The 26,635-nt window shown below is 38.9% G+C and overlaps 1 protein-coding gene across 1 annotated transcript in view; it reads left to right on the plus strand.

The window, feature by feature from the left end:
* The first annotated feature begins 10,946 nt into the window (after positions 1-10,946).
* Positions 10,947-26,635, plus strand: part of LOC139441934 (unconventional myosin heavy chain 6-like) — a 100,893-nt gene continuing 85,204 nt past the window's right edge. The window contains exon 1 of the mRNA XM_071222680.1: positions 10,947-11,100. Coding sequence (XP_071078781.1) covers positions 11,049-11,100 — 52 coding nt within the window. The 5' untranslated portion in view covers positions 10,947-11,048. The remainder of the gene's footprint in view (positions 11,101-26,635) is intronic.

Below are 26,635 nucleotides of genomic sequence, written 5' to 3' on the forward strand. Positions count from 1 at the left end.
TATGAGATTAAGTTGTTTGTTATTTTTAGGGGCAAATGAATTGAATTATTCCATTTGAAGTTATGATTCATAAGATGAATTATTGTTTAACTGTTTAGTGCACATTGACATTGATGCATATGATATGATGATATGAAATACTTGACGATGTGCTGTGAATCAGCTACAATTCCCCAAAGGCTGACGGTCCAGATTATTTGTTTACAAATGCGTGTGGATAGCATTATGTTTCTTTTAATGATGTCATCTGTAGTTTTTCTTGGTTTATCAATACAGTACCAGTGCTGTAGCTTATATCAAAGTTTCTTTCTTTCTTTGTTGTTTAACGCCACACTCTGCAATGATGCAGCTGTATTACAGCGGTCTGTAAATAATAAAGTCTGGACCAGACAATCCAGTGATGATATGCATCAAACCAAGTCAGTAGCCTGACCACCCGATCCTATTAGTCACCTCTTATGACAAGCTTGGGTTGCTGAAGACAAATTCCAACGGGTCAACCATGCAATGGCAAAAATGGGCCTCAAATAAATCAAATGTTTATTTTTAATATTATAGGTCTTTGACATGACATGATTAAATATCAAAGCTGTGAAACACAGAAATGGGAAACCAAATCAATCTGAGTCATCTTGTCATCCACACTATCAGAAATCTGAACTTGCTTTCATTGTGGGATACTTCTTTTAATCCAACTATAATCATCAGGGGAGATTTCCAAATAAAGACATTCGATGAGCTTCCACCGTCCTTTCAGTCTCACTGTTTAGGTTTAAAATATATATTAACATGTGCCCTTTGTAATATCAAACTCTTCATAGATCATAGGTAACAAATCAGTGTTTAGAAATTTGTATCTATAGACAGTGCCTCAAAGTTTATTTCCACTGCGCTCACAGGCGGTTGCTCAGTCTCTTGTCTCGCCCATTTGCGTTTATCACCAAATCGACTCGTGTTAGCCAGTCAGTGTTGGACAGCTAAGTGAACATTGGAGGATGGAGGAAACAGCACTGAAGGTCACAAAAACACTGAAAACTCAACCGGAAGTGGAATTGTTATGGATCTGTGTTCAACGTGAAGGCAACTTTTATTTCAAAAACGACGATTTATTTACATCATTTATTAATAATTGAAAAAAGTTGGGAGGATATATTTCATTCTTACCCCTCTTTTATGTGACACGCCCCAAAATATGCAAAACCTGTCCAATTTTAATAACTTATCCTTATATCGGACATCAACAGAAGAAATTCATATGAATCCTCTACCTCTATTACACCATTGCCATAAATCCTGTATATTGACTGCAATCACACTGAAACTGAACTTTCAGATTTTCAACAGAAATCCTCTTCACTGGCCACTAGACATTATTAGTTGTAGCCATAATATCACTTTGGACTACAGTTCTTCCATGTGCAAAGGTGGGAAATTCCTCACTTCTTTCCTGTGTGTGCTAGAGTCGATATCTCGGTTGTAGCTGCTCCAACTCTAGCACTCTGGTTATGTAGTCACACTAGTTCTTGTCTGTTCCATTTAAGTAGTCCGTTTATTTACTCTTTATTCTACTAGAAGTAGCCATTGGTTATATCGCGTGGGCACATAGCACGTGAGTATCAGTGGGTCTTGGTGCGTTGTGATTTCAGTAATGGCGTCAGAGGTTCGGCCGCTTTTTTGGTCTCAGGGGATCCACATCCTTCATGCTGGAAGTGCAGTGATATCACTTGCACAGAATATCTGCGAAACTCCCCTATCCAAGAAGGCCTACTCCAAATTATCATCAAAGAAGCAGCCAAGAAGAAAGTGGATGCCATTATGAAAATGATCAAAGATCTCAAGGTCCTGAAGTTCCTGATCTCTGTCTGCAAACTACGATCAACGCTACTTCAAGGAGATATGCTATTGAACAATTCATCTCTCGTATCAGATTCGCAGACAGTGGCATCCGTTTCGAGTTGCAGGTACTCCCATTGGCCCCAGTCATCAGTTTCGCACACCTCCATCTGTTCAATCTCCATGGGGCCAAACAGGACAGATCTCAGCTCCTGCAAGACAGGGAATTCCTGTCTCGACTTATGACTCATCCAGGGGTTCCTCATTAATCCATCCATGTCGAACTGTTTGTTCGTTTGCTTTTTGTTTAACGCAACACTCAGCAATATTCCAGCTATATGACGGCGGTCTGTAAATAATATAGTCTGGACCAGACAATCCATTGATTGACATCATGAGGATCGATCTACGCATTTGGGATAGGATGACATGCATCAATTAAGTCAGCCAGTCTGACCACCCGAACTCGATGGTATCTAACGAGAACAGGTGTATAGTATCTCTATGCGTCACATGGACTCTTTGGGGCAAATACTTATGTTGGTGTAAGTGTTGACAAATGAAAGGTTAAACAATAGTATCACTGAGGGGCCGTTCATAATTTGTACATTGTAAGGGCCTAAGTATTGTGTACATTGTAAGGACTCGATGAAATCCTATTGTTTAACTCAAACAAGCCTGTTGTGCTGTTTTAGATGTATGTGAGAGCGTTTATGACATCTTGAAGATGTTTACTACTCTCCCCACAAGCTCACTGTCAGTTAATTGGTGGGGTCCCAAGGAGTGCCTGAGAGACATCCCCTTACTAAATAGGGCAGCCAAACTTCCTGACAAGATTTTTTACGGTCATTGCAATTGCCCCTGCTTCCTAAGACAAGCATGATGTTCATTTTCCTTCATCATTCACTTTTCTTTTTCCCTCAGGTAAATTAATTAAACCCTCCAAGTCCAAATTTCTTTAATGTCAAACTCGGTATTGAGGCGTTCTTCATTGGTCGTGTTATTCCGTGAAGTATGAAGTCACCTCTGACGACTATTACACAAGTCACAACCATAATAACATGGGTGACGTCAAGTTTGGGATTTGTTGAACGATGTTTGCTGTAGATCTGAGCGCGATATCAGTTTTGATAAACCCCTTATGCTAATTGTCAATTTGTCCTAACGGGGACCCACTCACACTTGAAAACACTTGCCGCATGGTTGTTACAGTACACATGCTTCTCAGGGCAGACTCGTGTTCCTGCTAATTCTTTTATTGTAAATATGTGTACACCTCATATTTTAATGCACGAAAGATTCGTGGTAGAATAAGTCTTCAGCAACCCATACGATGAAAGGCGACTATGCTTGTCGTGAGAGGCGACTCACGGGATCATGTGGTCAGGCTCGCTGACTTGGTTCATGCATAACATTGTATCCCAATTACGTGGATAGATGCTCATGATGTCAATCACTGGATTGTCTGGTCCAGACTCGATTATTTACAGACCGCCGTCATATACCGGTAGCTGGAATATTGCTGAGTGCGGCGTTAAACAAAATACAAACACATAGCCAATACTCTAAATAACACTCAGATACTTTACTAACGTTCATGAAACAGACACCTTGAAAAATAATTGGAACCTGAGCAGTTTAACTCCATGGGGTTTAAACAATGCCAGTATCACATAATATCATCATCTTCACAGCCAACATCCTCCATAGGCAAATAGTCTTTTGCTAAATGTCATGTTTTAGATAATATGGAAGGAACAAAATAAAACATGAGACTGCATTGTAAATATCTTTTTAAGAAAGTCCAAAGAAACAAATGTCCAAACATGCTGTACCTTTTTTTTAAAAATATATTGTCGTGGCTTCAAATATAATGCGCAGAAGTTAACTACTTGCTATGTGTCCGTGCAACTTCCGATGGCTGGATGTCCTAAGAGGCGACAAACAGGATGGGGTGGTCAGGCTCGCTGACTTGGTTGGTGCATGTCATCGTATCCCATTTGCATGGATCGAGGCTCATAACGTCAATCACTGGATTGTCTGTTTCAGACTCGATCGATTACAGACCGCCGTCATATAGCTCGAATATTGCTGAGCGCGGCGTTTAACAACAAACAAACCAAACCAATTCACGTCGCCGGATATTGCCAATGTACATGTACGTGGGTCACTGACCTTGTCCCACGTCATGTAATACCTCTATCTACCAAACCTGACTGACCTGGTCAATGAGGGGAACAGGGCTGATCATCGACAGAAGCGGACGGATTGTACGGCTCGTCGAGGCGTCGCCTGTGCAACCCCAAAGACAACGTCGACGATGAAAAATCGTCGTCCGACTTCCTGACTTTGTGTAAGTGACAGCGGGTCTCCGCACCGGAAACACTTAACATACATGACAGGTGGCATGTCAGCAATCCTTAATGACAAATGACGGACAACGTCACAAAGGACGGACAGGTCAAGCTGTGACACTTAATCATCTAATATTACATTTATTGTGAGACGTAAGTGCGCCAACAGTGCTGGGCGATAAAGTTTTACTTTAACTTTTATTTCTTTATGCTTATAAATTATGTAATTATGTATATACATTTTGTAAACGTATGTTTACACGATAAAGTAGCTGTATGACAATATCTTCGAGCCAATTACACTTGATGAAATGTTTCGTTTTTATCCAGTTTAGACTTTCGAAGCTAGTAACAAAAATAAAGGTATTTGCATACATATTCTACCTCTAGCGCAAATAACATTCCCCATCTGCTAGATTTGCCGAGTCAAGGCTCACAATATAAGACTCACAATTTCAAATATCTTACTGTTATCATGAAAATATTACTATCATATGGAAAAGACGAAGCATATACGTACATTACGTTTTCGACCCTACTTCGTAAGTTTATCAAAGTTTATGGCCTTTTACAGTGTAATACCTGTGATCAAGGTCTGCAATCAGCTTACGTTTCTATTTCCGTTTTGTAAACCAATCAGCGATTGCCATTACGGACACCACATGGAAGAGAAACGTCATCAGATACCGCTCAGTTTCCCGCGTTCACACCGAAATCTGGCAAGTACCGGAACCCAGCGAATATTGGATACACATTATCACATGGGTTTTAGGAGCGAGGGAAACGCGTCGGCTACTGCCACCGCTTCACCAACGACCACGTCGACGATGAAGATTCACCGTCCCACTTCCTGAATTTGTGCAAGTGACAGCGGGTCTCAGCCCAGGCAACACTTGCCACAAGGACCCGGCGTGTGTTCTGTCACGTGATCACTGTCATGATATTCCCCATCAACAATAAACATGGCCACTGTCTTCTAAACCTTCTCCCCTGAGTTTTTTTCTTTCGTCATCACCCTGAGCTATCATCCGAGTGCAAAACGTACCTCTTGGACAATATTAACAATACAGGACACTGCATGGGTGTGTTTGACCCAATCGTAAGTAGATTACATCTACTACAAGCTCGTGCAGCGTTGTGAAAACAACAGGAAAAGGGGAATGCCCTCACAGAGGAGGGTGGTGTTAAACAATTTTCGGAGAAGTACATCGTACCCATTACAGTTGTACAGAAATAGGTGGACCAGCTACACCATCTGGACCAGACGAAGCCATCTTCCCGAGGCAAGGGAGTTAACTAATTCATCCAAAACTGGCTCCCACGGGATATATCGCTTGGATGAGATCAAGCGTTATTACTTGCCCGTGAAGTGATGACCCGTTTAATAAACATACAGCTTTAATACACATTGTGTAATACCAAAACGCGTGCTTATGTACTCTCGGAACACGTTTCACGAACAAATATTGAAAGCTCTCAACATCCCTTGGCTTATTCAACGGCATTGTGTGTGGAGATGATAGATCACTGGGAGGAGCTTATGCACACTCGATGACCCCAGCAACCTTGTTGCTAGGCTGACGTCACATGGCATTGTTTCGCCGATGGATCTTGCAACAAAATTCAACAAATTACGTCATCGGCGATCGTACTCTAGCGCAACGACAGTCGTTACCCTTAGAAGTTAAATTATGTGAGTTGTGACAGCCTTAGCACTACGATAATTTTGTGGGACGAACGCCTGAATTATAAAGGTGGACCATTGTATGATATTAAATTCATACGTTTCAACTTTTGACGTGTTTGAAGTATTAGTCTGTTAAACTCAATTGGATTATGCCATGGATCGTGTAGGTGTCAGCCTATTTACACTCAACAGTATAATTATAAAAACATCATAAATGACAAGTAATAAATAAAATACTAAACTCGCTCTCGTGTAAAACCAATTTTATGAAACTCGTGAATAGTTGTGGTATCTGACTCGCTTTCGCTCGTCAGATACCACAACTATTCACTCGTTTCATAAAATTGGTATTACACGGGAGCTCGTTTAGTATTCTATATTTATTACTTGCCCGTGAAGAGATCACCCGTTTAATAAACATACAGCTTTATTACACATTGTGTAATACCAAAACGCGTGCTTATGTACTCTCGGAACACGTTTCACGAACAAATATTGAAAGCTCTCAACATCCCTTGGCGTATTCAACGACATTGCGTGTGGAGATGATATATCACTGGGAGGAGCTTATGGACACTCGATGACCCCAGCAACCTTGTTGCTAGGCTGACGTCACATTGCTTTGACTCGCCGATGGATCTTGCAACAAAATTCAACAAATTACGTCATCGGGTACTGTGACGTGATTGTAAACTTTGAGCTGCAAGGCCCCGTTCCACAAGGCGATCGTACTCTAGCGCAACGAGAGTCTTTAGTCTAAGTTAAATTATGTGAGTTGTGATAGCCTTAGCACTACGATAATTTTGTGGGACGAACGCCTGAATTCTAAAGGTGGACCATTGTATGATATTAAATTCATACGTTTCAACTTTTGACGTGTTTGAAGTATTATTCTGTTAAACTCAATTGGATTATGCCATGGATCGTGTAGGTGTCGGCCTATTTACACTCAACAGTATAATTCTAAAAACATTATAAATGACAAGTAATAAATAAAATACTAAACTCGCTCTCGTGTAAAACCATTTTTATGAAACTCGTGAATAGTTGTGGTATCTGACTCGCTTTCGCTCGTCAGATACCAGAACTATTCACTCGTTTCATAAAATTGGTATTACACGGGAGCTCGTTTAGTATTCTATATATATCTACACTGTAGATATCGCTGCAATGAAATTGCATCACAATGCATTGCAGACCATTGTGACGTCACTGTTACCATGACGTCACAATCAAATGACATCACTAATGGCTTTGCTACTGAAGCTGTTAGCAGTACTTTTTACACTGAAGACAAACTGAAAAAGTTGGATTCATGATGTTGGATGATAAATAAAATCTCACCCTTGTGTCTTTTGATATCAAATATATCAACACTCGTTGATAAAAGCGGCAAAAATCCTCGGCAAGCCTCGGATTTTTTCCATTTTTATCAACTCGTGTTGATATATTTGATATCAAAGACACTCGGGTGAGATTCTCAATGTAAACGTGTAAGCTGAACTTTTGAAGTCAGTTAACTCCCCCTGCTTCGGAAAGACGGATGAACCAGATGAGGATGGGAGGTCGCAGCAAAGCGCGAACGGATCAGAGGAGCAAATCAGGATCATCAGTGGGTGAAATACTGGTTTCATGAAAATTAGAAAAACTGTTTGTGTCAGACTTGAACAAATATTTAGACTTTTACAATGTAACAAAAGACAAAAAGCTGAATTAGGAAAACAATAAACATAATTAAAAAGAATTTGACATATGAAAATTGCTGACTTGGTTCATGCATGTCATCGTATCCCAATTGGGTTGATCGATGCTCATGATGTCAATCATTGGTTTGTCTTGTCCAGACTCTATTATTTACAGACCTCCGTCATATATAGCTGGAATATTGCTGAGTGCGGCGTTAAACAACAAACCAACAGCCAAACAAAGAATTCAGGTGATCGCTACAGATGTTGGTGGGCAATATTTAAACAAACTACTGCTGGGTTAAAGCTATTAATTACATGTCAGTGGTAAGAACAAGACTGTCTAAACGTGTGTAGCACACATGATCATGAATCCTGATCGTGTTCAAACACAGGGAGATTTGTAGACAAATACGATTTTCACAACAATATGTTTCTGTTAGTTTCCACATCATCATCATCATCATATTTATTCAGTATGGACGAAGGTCATCGGTCCATACAGCTTCAGTTATAGTGTAGCCAACGAGCAGTCTTTGCATGAAATACAAACATTGCGGCAATGTCAAATGTCCCGGGTTAGAATTGGTCTTCATCAACCCATGCTTGTCGTAAGAGGCGACTGACGTGATCGAGTGGTCAGGCTCGCTGACTTCGTTGATGCATGTCATCGTATCCCAATGGCGTAGATCGATGACCATGACGCCAATCACTGGATTGTCTGGTCTACACTTGATAATTTACAGACCGCCGTCATATAGCTGGAATATTGCTGAGTGTGGGGTTAATTAACAAACAATGTTACCAACAGACAGTATTATATTTTGTATTTCTGTAAAGTGGGGTGTACGTCGTGTTTCTTGTGAAGAAAAATTTGACGCAGGTCTGCATAAGCCTCTCAAACAAGCAAAAAGTGATACTCAGTATCTACATATCCACTGTGACATACTTTACAATTTCTTTCTTCTCTTGGTGTTTTTATATGTATCCACCTGTTTCTTTGTTTAATTTATGAGAACTGCTCGACTAAACTTATGAACTGTTATACACTTTATGTTAGGCTTCACATGGAAGGATTGTATGGGGCGGTCGTGTAGCCTAGTGGTTAAAGGCGTTAGCTCGTCACGCCGAAGACACAGGTTCGATTCCCGCCATGGGTACAATTTGTGAAGCCCATTTCTGGTGTCCCCCGCTGTGATATTGCTGGAATATTACTAAAAGCGTCATAAAACCATACTCACTTACTCTTACACAATACATTTTATAGTATCAAAAACTCTGTTATAATCCTATCTATATGCTGTATCTGCTGGTTTTCCCAAAGTTTACCGGAACCTACTCTATATGACATCTTTTAGAGTTTTGAAGCCCACGTTATAGTATCATGTCAAACAGCAACATATATTATAACATTTGTCCGGTGAACGTAAATCTGTCATACATAACATTAAGTAAAATCAACATACAAATACTTATGACAACGTTTATAGGGATAAATGTAAACTGGACATCTTTGGACATGATTGAATTGGACATCTGGATACAAAGAAAAGACTTGCAGGCAACCATATTAACAATCTCTAGATAGTCGCCTGAGAACCAGATGATCCTACGTCCATATTTGACCAAAAATGATGTTTTTGTATTTTCGTTCCAAATGGGTACTTTTCTAACGTTGTTATAAATTTCACGAAGCCCCTGTTATTGAAAAATAGTTTCTTTCGGTGATTCTATGTCTAAAAAACTCATAAGTCACTTAAAATCAGAATGTGTCCATGTCTTTGTATCTGTATTAGGAATATCTCTATCAAGAGAACATGGACAGTGGTGACCATGTCCGGTCAAATGCTTGACAGATCATGTGACAACTTAGTTCCAAATCATTTTGAGATAAAACCCTTTCGTTATCATTTATCGACTGTAGAATGTGAACGTTGGGGGGTAACTCCCCCGAGATCTGTCTGCTGAAATACTGAATAAAAGTTGATGATGTCATTACAATAAGCTGTCTCAAGTATGTCATCTTTTCTTTGGGTGAAAACATTGATCCAGATTAATAAGAATACGCCAATTGAATTTACTAATGGAGAGAGAACAGTGTGGATCTGAAAACAAATGTCCTAACTCCCTTGGTGCTCTTACATAAAAATAACATTTATCTGTGAATTGACAAGATGGATAAATTAATTTTGCTTAAAAAACAACAACTTATAAATTAATTTGTATTTGTTTGTTTTATGTGAAATAAATGCACAATGTTTTATAAGTTAATATCATACAACACTCCAAATTTTAAAATATTATTGACTCAAAACCTGTAAAAGTGGACATAGGACATTATGGTTCTTAGGCGACGAGATGTGAATTACTATCAATAGCCATACCTCATCCCTCCACGCCATGCAACACAATGGGCAGAAATTTGCTATCGATAACCAGTGATAAAAACGCCATATGCATGGCACATGTTTAAGTCTTGAAAAACTTAAAATACCAAATACTGCCCTTTGCATCGGTAAATAGCACTATCAAAGTGCTTATTCCAAGATATTTTTCTTGAAAAAGTTATGCCTAAATAGTTATAAGGAGGAACATATTCAATAGGAATGTTCGTAACGTTAACGGATATGGTATTATATCACCTACAAAATTTCAGTTTTTATATGGAGCATGATTCTCCTGTAATATGCAGACTGTACTCAATTTGCAAGTACACTTTTTAACATGACTAATTTCAGGATCAATGCGAAACTACTGTCTGAAATACCTGAACTTGATTTCAGTATATACCATAGATATAATTCTGTTTTCCACCTACCCTTGTCACAGGATTTGCTGTAATAAAACAAATAACCACAATCGCGATTCGACGTCATAATATGATATTTTCGTCCTTTACATCTGATAAAACATGAGCCAAACGCTTGTCTTCATAGATGCGATCATATAGATATAGATGGGAAAATTTGTTTGCTTGTTGTTAAACGCCGCACTCAGCAATATTCCAACTCTACGACGGCGGTCTGTAAATAATCGAGTCTGATCCACGATACGATGACATGCATCCACCAGACCACCCGATCCCCGTTAATCGCCTCTTATGACAGGTATGGGTTGCTGAAGATCTATTCGAACCCGAACCCGGAGAGAGAGAGAGAGAGAGAGAGAGAGAGAGAGAGAGAGAGAGAGAGAGGGGGGGGGGGGGGGGGGGGGGGGGTATAAGAGGTTGAACACTCTAGATAGGCACTCAGGGTACAGTTTAGTCATTGACATTTAGTGTTTAATTCAGTGTCGAACATCTACCAGGAACAGGTCGCGTTCGCGCAAATGCAACTAAGGGAAGGATATCGTGGGAGTGGCGCGATAACTTGAAAGCAGACCGAACAATGAGTCACGGCCACAGCGTCTGCTAGCTTTAATTGACAGTTGTCGGACACATGAGGTTCTTATGCGTAGCCGGTACTTCCTTGAAATCTCCTAGTTGCCGTCATGTCGGACAGGATGGCAGCGATACTTGATCGGTCTCAACCAAGAAGCCATGGTAAGTTGCCCTACAGGGTACATACACTGAGAAATAACGATATTCTCAAATTTTAGGCTTTTTATGTTGTGACCAGACTGGTTTATATTATTCTTTGTTTCTCCGTTTATTTATCACTTTATTTGTTGATATCAATGGACAGTTAGATCTACATACTAATTTTACCTTTTCTCTCTCATTTTATGATAAGTAGGTAAGAGAGGAAACAAGCATGCAGTAGATCTATTGGTAGTGAAGTATATATAGAATCTACTGTATATTTATAAAACATTTCAGTCAACTCCTTCATATTTCCGATAATAAGTGCACAGAGGCTTGTTTATTTCAGGCAGAACTCGGATCAAGTGATTCGAGGCATGTGTCATATTTTTATTTTCTATTCTTTTTATTGTCACAGTAAAAGCCTCAATGTGAAATCGGCAAGAGTTGAAGGGTGAAAGAGTAATTCAAAATACTGTGTTTTCAATGTAGCAAGAGCGAGCTCATTTGTACGTTTGACAGCACTATGTTTGACATTTGAAATTTCATGATACGTTTTTAGTTTTAAATTTAGGTTTGCGCTGTCAGTGTGATGTATCTAATGCAATGTTTTAAGCCATCAAATCTACAGATAACATGGCTCAACATTGAAAGTACACTATATATATTTCCCTGTTATGGGATCTCGAACGCTAAAGAAACATTCATAGTTTTCTCACTAATCACAGGCACAGCTGTACAACATATCACTCACTTATAAAAGACGACTTTATCTTAAAACTAGGCTATCATCTGAGTATTTACAATGTCTGTGTGATGCCACACCCCTTGCTATCTTCATGGGTCTGGTAAATTGGGAAAAAAACGTAAATTGATCTATTGTATATATGTCTATGATTGGGAGAATGGCAGCTGATTGCTGTTTCTGGTTTAGTTTATAAGACAATACACATGGTAATCTTTATCCCAGCATATAAAAAACAATGTCTGGCATAGCAAGAAATACAATCGAAATTGTAAATCTTCTTGTCTAGTGATGTTTAATCGCTAATTTCACAATTTTATTGACAAAGTTTGTTATTGCGTTGGTTTTTCACCTTGAGCAACACAATTTAGATTTTATACCAACAGGAAGTAGTTTGATGAAAGTGTATCCTTTACATAGGCCACCCACTTTCTTAAGAGTCTTTTTCTGCTTCTCAAAATCTGGTTTATCTACAGTCATATGGAAACTCTTTTTAAGCTAAACAACCACATTATTTCCTGGCAACAAATCATATTTCTATGTTCCAACATCAATCACTGGGGAAAAAGGAAACTTCAAGAAACTATTGACATTCAAAGAAAGAAGCCAGATATTCACAGAGACCAGTGACAGCTGAAAATTACAAAATATCATTTCCGTGTCATTTGAACATTCCTAATATTGAGAAAATAAATCTTACCATCATTATCATGTGAGGTAGTGTCATAAACCACTGAGGTTTCGTTCAAAAGTTAGCTCTCATGATTCATTGTAAAACATTTCCACCCTAGGGGAAGTTTACCCTACTAAATATGTTATAAATATTGTGGGAAAGAATGTTGTCAAGAATTAAGTGGATGAGGTGAGGTGATATAGGGTTTAATGTTGCGTTCAAGATTATTTCACTTACATAGCGACATGCATGCATGTGTGGGTGTGTTGGTGTGTGTGGCTGTGGCTGCTTGTACTAGTTCGGACTAATGCCGAGTATATAGTGCTAGCCTCACTGAGATACCATGTTGCAGTTTAACATGAATGCCCCACTCAGACACAATTTACTGACTCCGAGCTGACCTTTCCTTGTTTTAGCCCCTTAGTGCCAAGCACCAGGCTGGTTAACAACGGGTACCATCTTTTAACGTCTTTTGTTATGATGCGGCTGGGGATCGAACATCCAACCCTCTGCTCTCCAGGCAGACTTTCTATCACAAGACCATTAGTAAAATGCATGTGTCTGTAGTTATTAAGGCTATCCACTAGGACTACTCAGACCCGTGGTTAGTCACGTAATATATTGTTTAATGACGAAAATGGTCTAGAACTCCATTGTAACAATACAAGTTACTACACTGCAAGTTCACATTTCTTTCTGACTGTGCACGCATTCCTTCTGACTTTTATATGTTAAAATATTGATGGAGCTTCAGTCAGCTTCAGTGTAAGCATGACAAGATCGTTTTATGGTGTACCTAAATACTTTTGTCAGGGCTCTGGTCAAACAATTCCCAATCAAACATTTTGTACCCACTCATAGTACCTACAGCAGGTACCTGGGTAGAGTCGGGTAGGGTCGGGTAGTAGGGGGTTGGGTACCAAGGTAGTAAACTCATCCCAGCCCTACTACGCACCCTGGCTAAAGGTAATAAACATTTCATAGAAAATAAGGGACGCAGATCACGAATTAACTGTAGACATGATAAACTAATAACCAAAATTATAGTATTATCATGGTCAGGGACAAATGTTGTCACAGGATGAAAGCTGGTGACTGCAGTTTCAGGCCTAGTCAAAGAAAACAGTAATCAGTAAAACCTGCCACATTTTCCATGGATCACAAACACAGTACGTCACACTGACTGCACTAAACAGAGCGCACAAGCTTTGTGTAATATCAGAAATATGTTGTGTGATGAGAAGACTAACATTGTCTGATCAGTTTAATTGTTCTGCAGTCAGTTGTGAACTGCAGTCTGCACCAGGTGGAGTGGAGAAATAAACCAAATTGCACCCTGTGTCAACACAGGTTTGCTTGGCAGGTTTTTGGAAACGGGAGTTATCTCCCTTACTAGACTCTCCCTGCTCGCAGGGGTCTCGTTTTGCCTGGTAGCGCTTGTTAACATGTGTGTGCCAGTAAGTCCTATAAAGAAGAGTTCTCTTGAGTCCCCTTGAATAAGTCGTACAGCTCCTTTAACATGAACTAGCGCTGCAATAGCTAGGGGCCTATAGCTTGGGATTCGAAGTTTGTCATGCAGGTTCCTTCTTTTGAAGACATCTTACCTTTTTCATATCAATGTGATTTTGTTATAAAATATTAAAGAAATCAAATTTTATAAAAAGTTCAAAATTCCACAAGGCACAGGGCTTAAAGTTTCTGCTGAATGGTCAATGCGACATTAAATTTTAACTCACTGAATGATCAAGTCAGCTTATGTCATGGCCTGTTTACCTGTGAAGATCTGGGTTGATGCATGTCATCGTATCCCAAATGCATATATTGATGCTCATGATGTCAATCACTGGACTTTTGGTCCAGAGTTGATTATTTACAGACCAGCCATATTCCTGGAATATTGCTGAGTGAGATGTTAAACACCAAACAAACAAATCATGGCCTGGTTGTCTGGTGTTTGTTGTGCATCTAGTAGGTAAGGTGAGGTGAAATGGGGTTTAACGTGGCGTCCAAGATTATTGCACTTCTATAGCGATGTGCATGCACATGTATGTATGTGTGTGGCTGCTTGTACTAGGCCGGACTGATGCCTATTTATAGTGCTAGCTCACCGAGATACCATGCCACAGTGTAACATGAATACCCCACTCAGACACAGTATACTGACTCCGAGCCGACCAGTCCTTGTTTTCGCCCCTGAGTGCCGAGTGCCAGGCTGGGTAACAACGGGTACCATCTTTTAACGTCTTTTGGTATGATGCGGTCGGGGATCGAATCCCGGACTTTCCGCTCTCCGGTCGGACGCTCTACCATTAGGCCGCAAAGGTGGTCTGTGCATCTAGTAGTATTTACACACTTATAATGAGTTTATCATATAATGGGTGGGTTTCTTGGCAGGATAAAGCCAAACGATATCTGTTGGGGTCATATATGAACAGAGATGCAAATATCAAAGGTCAAGTAGGGACTTCTTTCACTGTTTACTAACAAACATGGCATCGCCCCTGTCATTCGGCGATTGAGTCAGAATATACCATCAGGAACCTTGAGAAGATACAACGATAGAATATCGAAAGAATAGTCTAATTTATTGAAAATCGGTGTCTAACTGTGATGTAGCTAAGGCATTTGACAAGTTTTTGGCACCTTTTGGTGATATAAGTTGCGAAACAATTTAGCAAGGACACTAGCCTTGCGGGATCAGTTTCTATAGCTTTGCTTGTAGACCTCTGCGGCTTGGAATCCTTTCCACAAATGATGACAGTTGGATTTGGCCGAAATGTCTGAATTGTTACCTTGCATCATTTTGTTGCTGTGTGTAGAGTAGCTTCCCTTCGATGGAAGGCAGTTATATTCGTGGACAGACCGATGGATTGCCAAAAAAGACAATTAGAAACAATTTGTGTTGTCAATTGTTGTTTTGCCTAAATGTAGTTACGCCACTGTATAAGAAACAGGTTTCGTTTGGAACTGTATTGACTGTTGTCACTGTCCGACTGACACTTACCTTCTGACGTAATATATATTAATGCACACATGCCAGGCAAACTTGCAGTGTTTAGTAATGTTTGTGAGTCATGGGAAGAAACGTTTTGAACATAGAATTGAAGAATGACATTATATGATAAATAGGTTATCGCGCTTGTATGTTTTGGGATGGTAAATATCGTGTATTAGGAATAAACACTATGTATTTAGCAGGATATTTACTGTCCCAAAACACTCACGTGATAACCTCTATTTATGGCGTTTTTCCCCAAAAGCAAAGACATAACCGTGAGCATGTAACACTGGAAGTACATGTTGACAACTCAGTACTGAACTGTGAAAGTTAATCCTGTTAATACACTGGGGAAGTCCGGGGTAGAATAGGGCTTCAGCAACTCTTGCTTGCTGTAAAAGGCGACTATGCTTGTCATAAAATGCGACTAATGGGATTGGGTGGTCAGGCTCACTGACTTGGTTGATGCATGTCATCGTATCCCAATTGCGTTGATTGATGCTCATGGTCTCAAGCACTGGATTGTCTGGTCCAGACTTGATTATTATGAACCCCTTCATGTAGCCGGAATATTGCTGAGTGCGGCGTTACACAACAAACAAACCAAACCAAACCACTATCTGGGTATAAGAAACTGTTCACTGTGTGTCTAAACTTACATTTGTAATCTAATATATTAATTTTATTCAAAATTTAATTCCATATTCTTTATATTATTGTTGATTGACAGATCACACCAACTCAGTTATATTTGGAGCAACCACGATCATTGAAGCAAACCTTAGTTGCTAAAGAATGGATGCATGTATCATAAATGCCATACATTCACTCGTTAAAATACATATTTATGTTAGTTTGACTTGTAAATGTCAGCATATTCTTGTCATGGCAGGTCAGAAAGAAGCATCAAACGATGAGTCGTCAGACTGTACCATACAGAAAATATCTCCGACAACATGCCAAAATACTATGCCTAATATAAAGGTTATTTTAATTTTAAAAATACATTATAATTAAAAACTGCAACTAGAATAACTTGATATTTGAATATTGGTAAAATAGTAGTTTCAGATACATTTTCTTTGATCATTGCTTCAATATTCTTTACATTATATTTTGGGGTATATTTTGACTGATTCACCTTGGAGAAAACATAAACCTGCTTGCTAATAATGGTTTGGTTTCAAAGCCAAATACACACAGGAATCTTCATCCCTGCTGATAAACAATGCCAAAGAGAACAAGGAATACCCTGTGCAATTTTAAATGTTAGAACAATCTTCATGTCTGGTGATGTTTTGTTCACAAAATTCACATTTTCGTGACCAAACCTGTTATCTCCCGTTTGTTCACCTGAAGTGATATCATGTAGTTTTTAACCATGCATAATACTTGTTGTATCTAGTGTAATGTACTGTATGTTTAGATGATAAATTTTTATCGCCTGGAATGAATCCATGATCATGTGGACAGTTGTCATGTTTGATGTATGAAATAACAGACACTGCTCTTGATGGGCTGGAGGTAAAATTAATATTTTTGTGCATCCCCGGGACACAATAAAAAAAAGATTCTGCATTAGTTCTCTACATTTGTACGTACTGGACGCACATTTGTGCGTTATGTAAAACTCTGGAATAGGACTTCATGAAGTCATCAACATCCTATTTATAATATCACTGAATCATCTGGACGGTTGAGACCGAGCAATGAACTCATGAAGTGGCCACTTCCTGATAGTAGGAATGTAACCATGCACCATGATTTCATGCAGCTACCAAACCATACACCATCACACATAGAGGTTCATCCTCATCAATATCTTAATGTTTTATGTCATGTCCCCAGGACATCATGGTTGTTGTAAAACTAAAAGGAGACTCAGTGGGGATTGTGTGTGTAGGATCTGCTACTTGGCAGTTCATGTATCATCTTATCCAGGCCTCAAAGTTGTGACTAAAACGGTCGCCAATATGACCTAAATTTCAATTTGTCTACTGTCTAAAATTCAGAGGTAGCCATATGACTGCCTTGAAAAATATCTCGTGGTGACTAAATTCTATTGCTAAACACATGTAGACACAAAAATAAACATGTCTGCTACTAACTGTACTTCAAAATAATTCCTCCTAAAATCAACAATGAACCGAATTGCATAAATATTAATGTAATAAGTATTTGTTTTAGTTGATAGTTTATTGGATAAGCAAGGATATACCTATATAATCTAGTAACATAAACTGCATCTTTGTTCGAGTCACAAATAACAAAACTCAAGTACAGTTTCCACTGATATACAATTTGTATTGTAGTATTGAGTAGTGCTATGACTTGTACATGTAATAATTATTTGATAAAAGATGATTTCAAATGCCTTTGGCTACCTACAATATTGGCTTGACTTCTTGATTTTGCCACTGGATACCTGGGGAAAAAATACTTGTAGCCATATGGCTACATGATAAACATTTAAACTTTGAGGCCTGTTACCCTGGTGGTGAGGTTCATTAATTACTCATGACGACTGCATTGCTTTGCCTGGTCCATATTTGACTTGCTGTGGTTAAACAGGAAGAGCTTTTTGAAATTTTACATTATTGCATTGAATGTTATGTTAAAATACATCTGAATTTAAGAAAAACAAATGAAGAAACAAAAGTTTTTTCCCAAGTAATCATATTTTCGCCAATTTGCCTACTAAAGGCACTATTTGGAACCCTAGATAAGTGTCTTGAGGATACGAGGTGACGATGAACTTGCAAACAATATTAAAAATGCTTTTGGGTCAGTTATCATGAAACTTTTCTGCTGTTTACGAGTGGAAAATTTGATATACTGTAAGTGTATGTGCAATAAAATGAACTTATGGAATTAAAATGGGATTGCACTAATTCAATTATAAATCACTGGTCATGACTTGTATGCTAAGCATCATCAGGGATGTGACATGGAATGAATGTTACTGATGATTGTGTCCCGAGTTTGTAGATACTAATGATCTATACTCCACATGTCCTATATTAGGGATGTCACGATTAATCGAAATATCGATAAATTGTTATTGGTAAGCACTGAAAGTCAATAAATCGATTGTTAAATCAGTTTCCGATCAATAGTATCGATTTCATAAAGGAATATCCATAGTTTCCATTGTACTTGCAATGCTGTTCAAAATTTGTTTTTCTTTTGATCATGTGTGGTAGTAATTTACACATGGTAATGTGGAAGTTTCTTTTTCTTAAATTGTTAGGGTAAAGAAAAAACAAATCAGTCATAGCTTTTTATTTGTAGTTATGGTTATCACATTCAAAGGAAACTTCAGTTCCAAGGTTTATTCAACTCTAAAATCCATCTAAAATGATACACTAAAAACTATCGATATTCATCGCAATAGTTGCTTACAATATCAATAGTTATCGCAATAGTTTCTTTAAATATCAGTAGTTATTGCAATAGTGATTTATAGACCAATAGTCACCCCTATCCTTTATGATGGCCGCCATTGTCTGGCATTATTTTGAAAGAAATGTAAATAGGGGTGCTTTAAGATTTTGCCTGAAATTGCCACATCATTTTTTTTTAAACAAGCAGTGTATTTTGGTCATCCCAGGGATGTCAGTGTATATCTTCTTTAAATGGGGAATATTGCTTTTGGACATAATGACCAGTCATGACAAGGGTCAAGGTCATGCTTAAAGGCATTTCCTGAAGAAAAGTTTAAATGATAGCTCAAAAAGTATTTCCTGTATGAATCATTATCAGATTGGAGTTTAATTCATTTCCTGGTATGGTTAATTTCAAAAACATTTATGAAATCAAAACACAAGTATAAGCATTAGACTGTACATATTTCCTATATGTTATGGACGATTATGTGCATAGTTTTGGTAAAAGTGTGTGTCCCCAGGTCCAGTTTGCTTGAATCATTGGCCATTTTCATCAATTTTATTATATTTTTTCCAATTATTTTTGTGTGGTATTATCTGTCTAAAATGATATTTGTATTAGAGCACGTAAAATGTTTGAAATATAATGAAATAATGTTAAGGGTCTGTGACAACATCTTGGGGCATGGGTGGCCCAGTCATCTAAGGCGCCATGATTCGTTGTGCAGAAACCTATGATTGTGGGTATGAATCCCGGTTCGCCCCGATTATGTTTCTAGGTTTGTCAGCACCATACCCGTACTCGTGGGTTTCACCGAGGCGGTAAACATCTGAGATCTGCATCACTTCGGACTTTTCTCCCACATTTAGCTGACATGCCGCGATATAACAGGAATACTGTTAAAAGTGGTGTTAAACCCCACTCACTCACTCACTTACAATTTTGTCAATTCCATCACATTGGCTTGTTTGCAGAATTATACCCACTTTTATTTAGTTACATTGCCATAGTTGGCACCGGCAACCTTATCGTTATGAATGGAAGGCACCGTCTTCTTTATGCCATGTAACAGTGGGAAGAAGTATTCATCTGTCTGATGTGAGTCACCACAGTATACTTTGAACATGCCCACACTGTCATATGCTTGTTACTGCTTTCAAGACGAGTATGAATTAGATATATATGTACTGTAAATAGAGTACATGGGCATTTATCATACCTCCATGTCAGAATGATGAGATCTGATTGGTGCACGTGATCTTGATAAAATACTGTGGAGGGTGATAAATTTCTCAGCAGGGTAATAAATCTCTTATACCCCACCCCGAGCAATACAGGCTGCACATGGATTTCTGAGAAGCAGAATAAATCCCCTATACCCCGCTTCAAAGTAAAATCCGCATGCTTTCTCAAGTCAGTGGTTATGCCAGTGCAGAGTATGTCTTTTCGGGAAGACCTGAACCGTCTGCTGTATCGCAGTAGGCAGTTTATCCAAACCATTTCACATCAATATGGACAAGTACCTGCAGTGTGAGTTGGAAGAATCATTAGCTTACAAATCATTTTGTGCTGATTTTGCTCATTGAAAGTGTTCCTGTAGAAGATGTACATAGTAGCTACCCTGATAATAATCATATATGTTCAAGGCATCATGAGCTGATGTGCCATGCCACTGTTTGATGACAGTGTAACATGGGGGACACTGCCATCTGCAGATGTTGTCCACTTCTTCTTGTATATATGGTCATACAGGACTTGGCTACATTACTTTCTATAGTTTAATAGTTGTTCGTTGCACACTGGTATTACTTTCTTAAATTGTATACTCCATGTCAACCTCCATCACCCAATAGTATGCATGGCAAAACATCTTTAAGTAGTTATTTCATGTGCATTGTAGATGGTACTGTGCAGGCTTATTGTTATTTTGCATACCGCAAGTTTTTTGCACTCCAGTTCAAGTTTTAGCTGTTGCCGGGAATTGCTGGAAAATTGCGGTGTAAAACAATATTCATTCGTTCATTCAAGTTTTAGCTGATGACCTTGTATGACTAATATTTTGGTATAATCTATAAAAACTGCTACCAAAGAGCTGTGAACGTATCACATCATTTTTTCTACAAGATTAATTTCATTGATAAATAATAATATAAGTTTAATAGGGTGAGGATTGTCAATTTTATTTATAAAACTGAATGATGGTGATTAACAGAGAAAACAGTATGCTTCTCTTCAGAGTCGTATATCTTTCGATACACGTTAGTACTAACAATGTGATTGAACACTGTAAGTCAATCAACATGAAATCTCCTCATATAACTGATCATTATTGCCATATATTTACTGTATGCAAATAAACCCCAGTCTTTGCCACCTAGCTGTAAGGGTAAGATCCTTCACAGGAAGCCTTGCTTTCCGGAAGGCTGCAGAGAGCTGGTTTTTAATGGCCGATGGTGAAATTCACCTTCCTGTTATTGTTTGGACAACAGGAGCAGATATGAATCTATTGTGTAGTGCTGTTAATGTAGTGAGACGATCTTGTCTAGATTTCAATTTTTAGGCCTGCCACGCCCAGGTCTCATTGCAACTGCACCTGTTTAATGGCACTTGTTCAACAGTTGAAACACCTTTTGATTTACCAAACATTCCCAACTTGGGATATTGATGTCTCCATTCTGTTGCACCCACAATTCGCCATTTTGTCTGTTCATTGAGATATCTTGTTGGATTCATTTGTCAATGTATAATCCACATGAAATTCGTTATTTGTTCTTGTTCAGCCTACTGCACTAATTTTTTGAAGTCCTTATAAGGTTAAATCTACAGGTAACCTATCTCTGAATTGAAAACACAGTATATATAAGATATACTGAACAACAAAAGTTCCTGTGACATTGAATAAGATTTAATGCAAAGTTATGTTTTTTACCAAATATGAAACAACTTCGGTTTGCAACAGATTAAAGACTCCTGTAAGTGTTCAAATGGTTTAATTTGCCATACAGACTTCAGAAAATGCGTGATTTCATAAAAAAACATGTACATACCAAAATGTCAATTTACAAATCAATAGCGTGTGTGTCCATCATATCTGCTGGAGCATGTTTCGAAGTTCCTGGAGTGTCTCTGGAACACATGGTTGACGTCAAAGGCGCCGATCCATCTCATCCCACATGTGCTCGATTGGTGATCAGGGGAGCGAGCCGGCCAGGGGATGACATTCACGTTGTTTTGTTGAAGAAAATCCTGACCAAGTCGAGCAATATGAGGCCGGGCGTTGTCATGTTGAAAGGTAATGCCTGGGCCATTACGGCGCAAAAAACGGTAGAACAACAGGGCCGATGATCTCGTCGCGGTAGCGCTGTCCATTAAGATTTCCCTCTACCACTATCAAATGGGTCCTCTGACTTGCTGTAATCCCACCCCATACCATAACGCTGCCGTCCCCGAACCGGTCTTCTTCTATGACACATGATTGACGTAATGTTCACCTCGACGTCTGTACACTCGAATCCGTCCATAGCTGTGGCTGAGGTGAAAACGAGACTCGTCAGTGACTAGAACTTGTCCCCACTGCATGGCCGTCCAGCGCAGACGCTCTCTGCACCACTGTAGACGTGCTTGACGGTGGTTTCCTGTCCAAATGGGATGTCTGGCGGGTCTTCTGGCGATAATCCCTGCACAGCTGAGGCGGCGACGTACGGTTTGTGAAGATATTCGTCGAAGGCCAGGGATGCTTCCTGCAGTCACTGTTGCTGGCTGGAATCAATTTCGTAGGTGTGTTGTTCGAATCCAGTTGTCTTGTCGATTATTGGTTTCGCAAGGTCTGCCACTCCCAGGATGGTCTCTGACTGCATTCGTCTGTTGCGAAAGTTGCCATAAACACCAAATGGTGTTTCTGTGGACATTCAATTGTCTTGCAACATCACATTGACTCGATCCTGCTTTAAGCATGCCAATGGCTCGCAGACGCTCATTTTTGGACAGGCATGGCATTTCGTAATGTTGCATAATTGCATAATTTTGTTGTTTTTCTGAGTGGTTGTTGTCAGCATAAAAGTCTTGCATAAAAGTCAACTTTTGCTTTTCTGTAGCAGTTGCGTTTGTGACTTGATTCCATACATGTATTACAATATTGAAAACCAAACTTTACTTGTTTGAAAAATACACTAAAATATTGGTGTCACAGGAACTTTTGTGCTATAATAGTCTTTGAATTTTAGCACCTTTTCATATCCTCTTGGAAAAACAACGCAAAAGTGATTTTACATGTATATGTTATACGCCATTTAAATATTCAACAGATTATAATCGATTGTTCAAAATTGGCACATGTCATTGTCATTGACCCAGGTTCCATTTGACACACATGGAACAGTAGATTTGCAAGGTGAAAGTCCAAACCTGAGTGACATCATTATCCCTTGGAAGCAGTCAGATCCCAAATTGTGGCCTGGGGAATGTTCACCCAGGTTCACTCTAGAAGTGACATGTGGTCAACGGGATCTGGAAAGGTCCTGTGTCATCCTGTGTCTCTGATAACTGTTCCACAGTCTTGTTAATGTGCTCGGTGCTACATGGAAACACATGGCTACAGCTGAAGATGATTCTCCCCTTTGACGATGACGTTGTTGCATTGGGCTTCCGTCAGTTGTGGCATGTTTTTGCTGTTCACTTGCTGTAAAATTTTAATGGCATGCATATGAAAATCCAAGTGATGTTGCACGTGCATTTCACATTGGTGTGTTTCGGCTCCAGGTTCTCATGTGGTTGTGTTTTTGCGATATTTCCATCTTTTCACCAAATTTCTGCAGTATCTAATTCTTTCCACACAAACCAATTTAATTCCAGGTAGAAATGACCAATTCATTTTTGGAATTAATTTTGAATGGATGTTGGTAACACTGTAACACTCTGTCAGATATTAACAATATTATTTTTGCGTTACTTTTTTTGCAGAGTATATGTTTCTTAAGATTAGTTGTTAGGACATGGTTTTCATGCTTAATTTTGATCACTGTTACTTGAGTGAAAGAATACACGACAGTTACATGAAACTGTTCAGTGTTGATTATGTGTTTTCTTTTTGGTTATTCAAATAAGGAAACAGATTGAACTTATTGCCTTTTTAGGCCCCGATGTGTCCTTCCTTGTATTTGTTTTGAGTTTTGAGTCAGCAACAGATTCTTACAGTGTAAGCATTAGTTTTGGTTTTCGTTTCATTTTTCAAATCCTGATCTGTTGATGATTTTAATCATATTGTTGAGGAGAGAAAATAATAAAAACAAAACAAATATTGTTTCTGTTCATGTAACATGAACATTTAGCATAAACGCAACATGCTTCGCGGATATGAGCTACTGGCATTCGCTTCACGTGCAGAAAATGAATGCTGACACGTGATGCATTGCAATCGTCAGTGCAGGCTTTTCGTTCATTGGAGCAAGACACACTTTACCTTCGTGGTTATCAGAAATTCTGAGTGTGTACTTGCACCTATAGTTAACCATATTCACAGTGCAGGCTTTTCGTTCGTTGGAGCAAGACACACTTTACGGTCGTTGACCAATATTCGTGGTCATCAGAAATCTAAAGTGTGTACTTGCTCCTATAGTTAACCATATTCACAGTTTTGGTTTTCAATAAGTTTTGCAACTTCAATATAAGACCAAGTCGCAGAATATCTTTTGCACTTTTATTTTTCAATATAATCTCCATTCACCTCAATATACTTATTCCATTTGTCCTTTAAGCTTTTAATACTAGTCTGAGCTGTAGGGTGGGTGATTTAACTGTACAGCCCAGACTTAGCCCCCAGTAACTATTTCCTGTTCCGGCAAATGAAATCTGCCCTACGTGGAAGGCGCTTCCAGGATGACGAGGACATAAAGGCTACCACTGAGGCGTGGTTAGAGGGCCAATCTGCGGATTTCTATGAGAGTGGTATTAAAAGCTTGAAGGACAAATGGAATAAGTGTATTGAGGTGAATGGAGATTGTATTGAAAAATAAAAGTGCAAAAGATATTCTGCGACATGGTCTTATATTGAAGTTGCAAAACTTATTGAACGCCCCTCGTATCTCTCACAAGCAGACAACCTTCACAGCCTTATTGGCAAAAGAGTAAGTGTATAAGAGTATCTCCCCATAGCTGAGTCATGTTTTGAGTATTGGTACTTTGTAAAGGAGTTGAGTTCTCCCTGAGTGACATCTTTGTTTTCCTAATATATTTTTTTGTTCCGTTAGGTTTCAGATAAAAATGATAGCAGCTGTGTAATTTATATTCATTTGAGTGTCTGAAAAACAAAATTTGTTACATTTTTGCAGTAGTTAGATATAGTTTTGGTATTCCCTTATATTCTGGTTCAGCTGAGGGACGTCCATGTTTTAGGGGAATTCTGGAAATATTTGCATATAAATAAACACAAAGCAACTTGAAAGTACATTTTCATAGCATTTTACTTTTTAAGAAAGGTAATATACATGAGAATAGTCTTGAAAAGAAAATGGGACATTTTTAGATGCATTTCTACAAACAAGCTACTGATGTACAGCTCAAATGGGAAATTGGGTAGAAATCTCAACACTGTAACAATTGAGTAAGTATGGTTTTATGACGCTTTTAGCAATATTCCAGCAATTTCACGGGGGGGGGGACACTAAAAATGGGTAACACTGTAACAAACACAGTACTGTAGGACAAGGTCAGCATTGTTTCACTTTCAATTTCTATCTTTTGCTGAGGGAAGTTTGAACCAATGATTAAATGACAATTAAGGAATGCTATTTTCAGTATTTTCCTTTGATTGTATGAGTTATGAAAGAAGTTCATGTGTAGCAGTGGTGTGCGAATGAGTTTTACGTCGCTTCAAGCAATATTTCAGCAATATCATGATGGGGGGACACCAGAAATGGGCTTCACACATTGTACCCATGTCAGGAATCAAAGCAACCGCTTTAACCACGAGGCTACCCCACCAGCAAGCAGTGTGTTTAGTATGTAAAATGTGATCATCAGATTACCTTATCTTCGGCAATTGATAATAAAAAGTGTTTTTGTAAATAAGACCTTTATTTCATCACAATAGTTTATGTAAAATAGCATCGATGTCACAATGTTCATACTGATATCATTATTTTTTTCCATTTGATGATAATTCCGATTATTTTTAGCAAGGCCTACAAATAGTCAATATTAGGATTGTTATGCCCCACATACCCATGCTGAGATTGGTGTTATGAACATAATCGAATTGTCAAATATTGATGGGTCTGGACCTAAGTCAAACAGATGATACTTAAACACTTACCGCCTCTGTGGTCTAGTGGTAGAGCATCCGCCCGGAGAGCGTAAGGTCCGGAGTTCAATCCCTGGCCGCATCATATCAAAAGACGTTAAAAGATGGTACTTGTTGCTACCCTGTCTGGCGCTCGGCATTAAGGGGCTAAAACAAGGACTGGCCGGCTCGGAGTCATTATACTGTGTCTGGGTGGGGTATTCATATTAAACTGTGGCATGGTATCTCAGTGTGCTAGCACTATAAATCGGCATCAGTCCCGACTAGTACATGCACCCGCCCACACACACCTGCATGCACGTCGCTATATAAGTGCAATAATCTTGGACGCGACGTTAAACCCCATTTCACCTGACCTTAAACACTTGTCAAGAAGTCATTTCAGTCAAAATAAAGCAGGTCAAAGGTTACATGACAATAACAAAAAGTGGACTGGACCTGTTTTTCTGGATGATA

The sequence above is a fragment of the Haliotis cracherodii genome, unplaced genomic scaffold (assembly GCF_022045235.1).
Source record: "Haliotis cracherodii isolate W230 unplaced genomic scaffold, xgHalCrac1.p SCAF_5, whole genome shotgun sequence".
Taxonomy (NCBI): Eukaryota; Metazoa; Mollusca; class Gastropoda; order Lepetellida; family Haliotidae; genus Haliotis; species Haliotis cracherodii.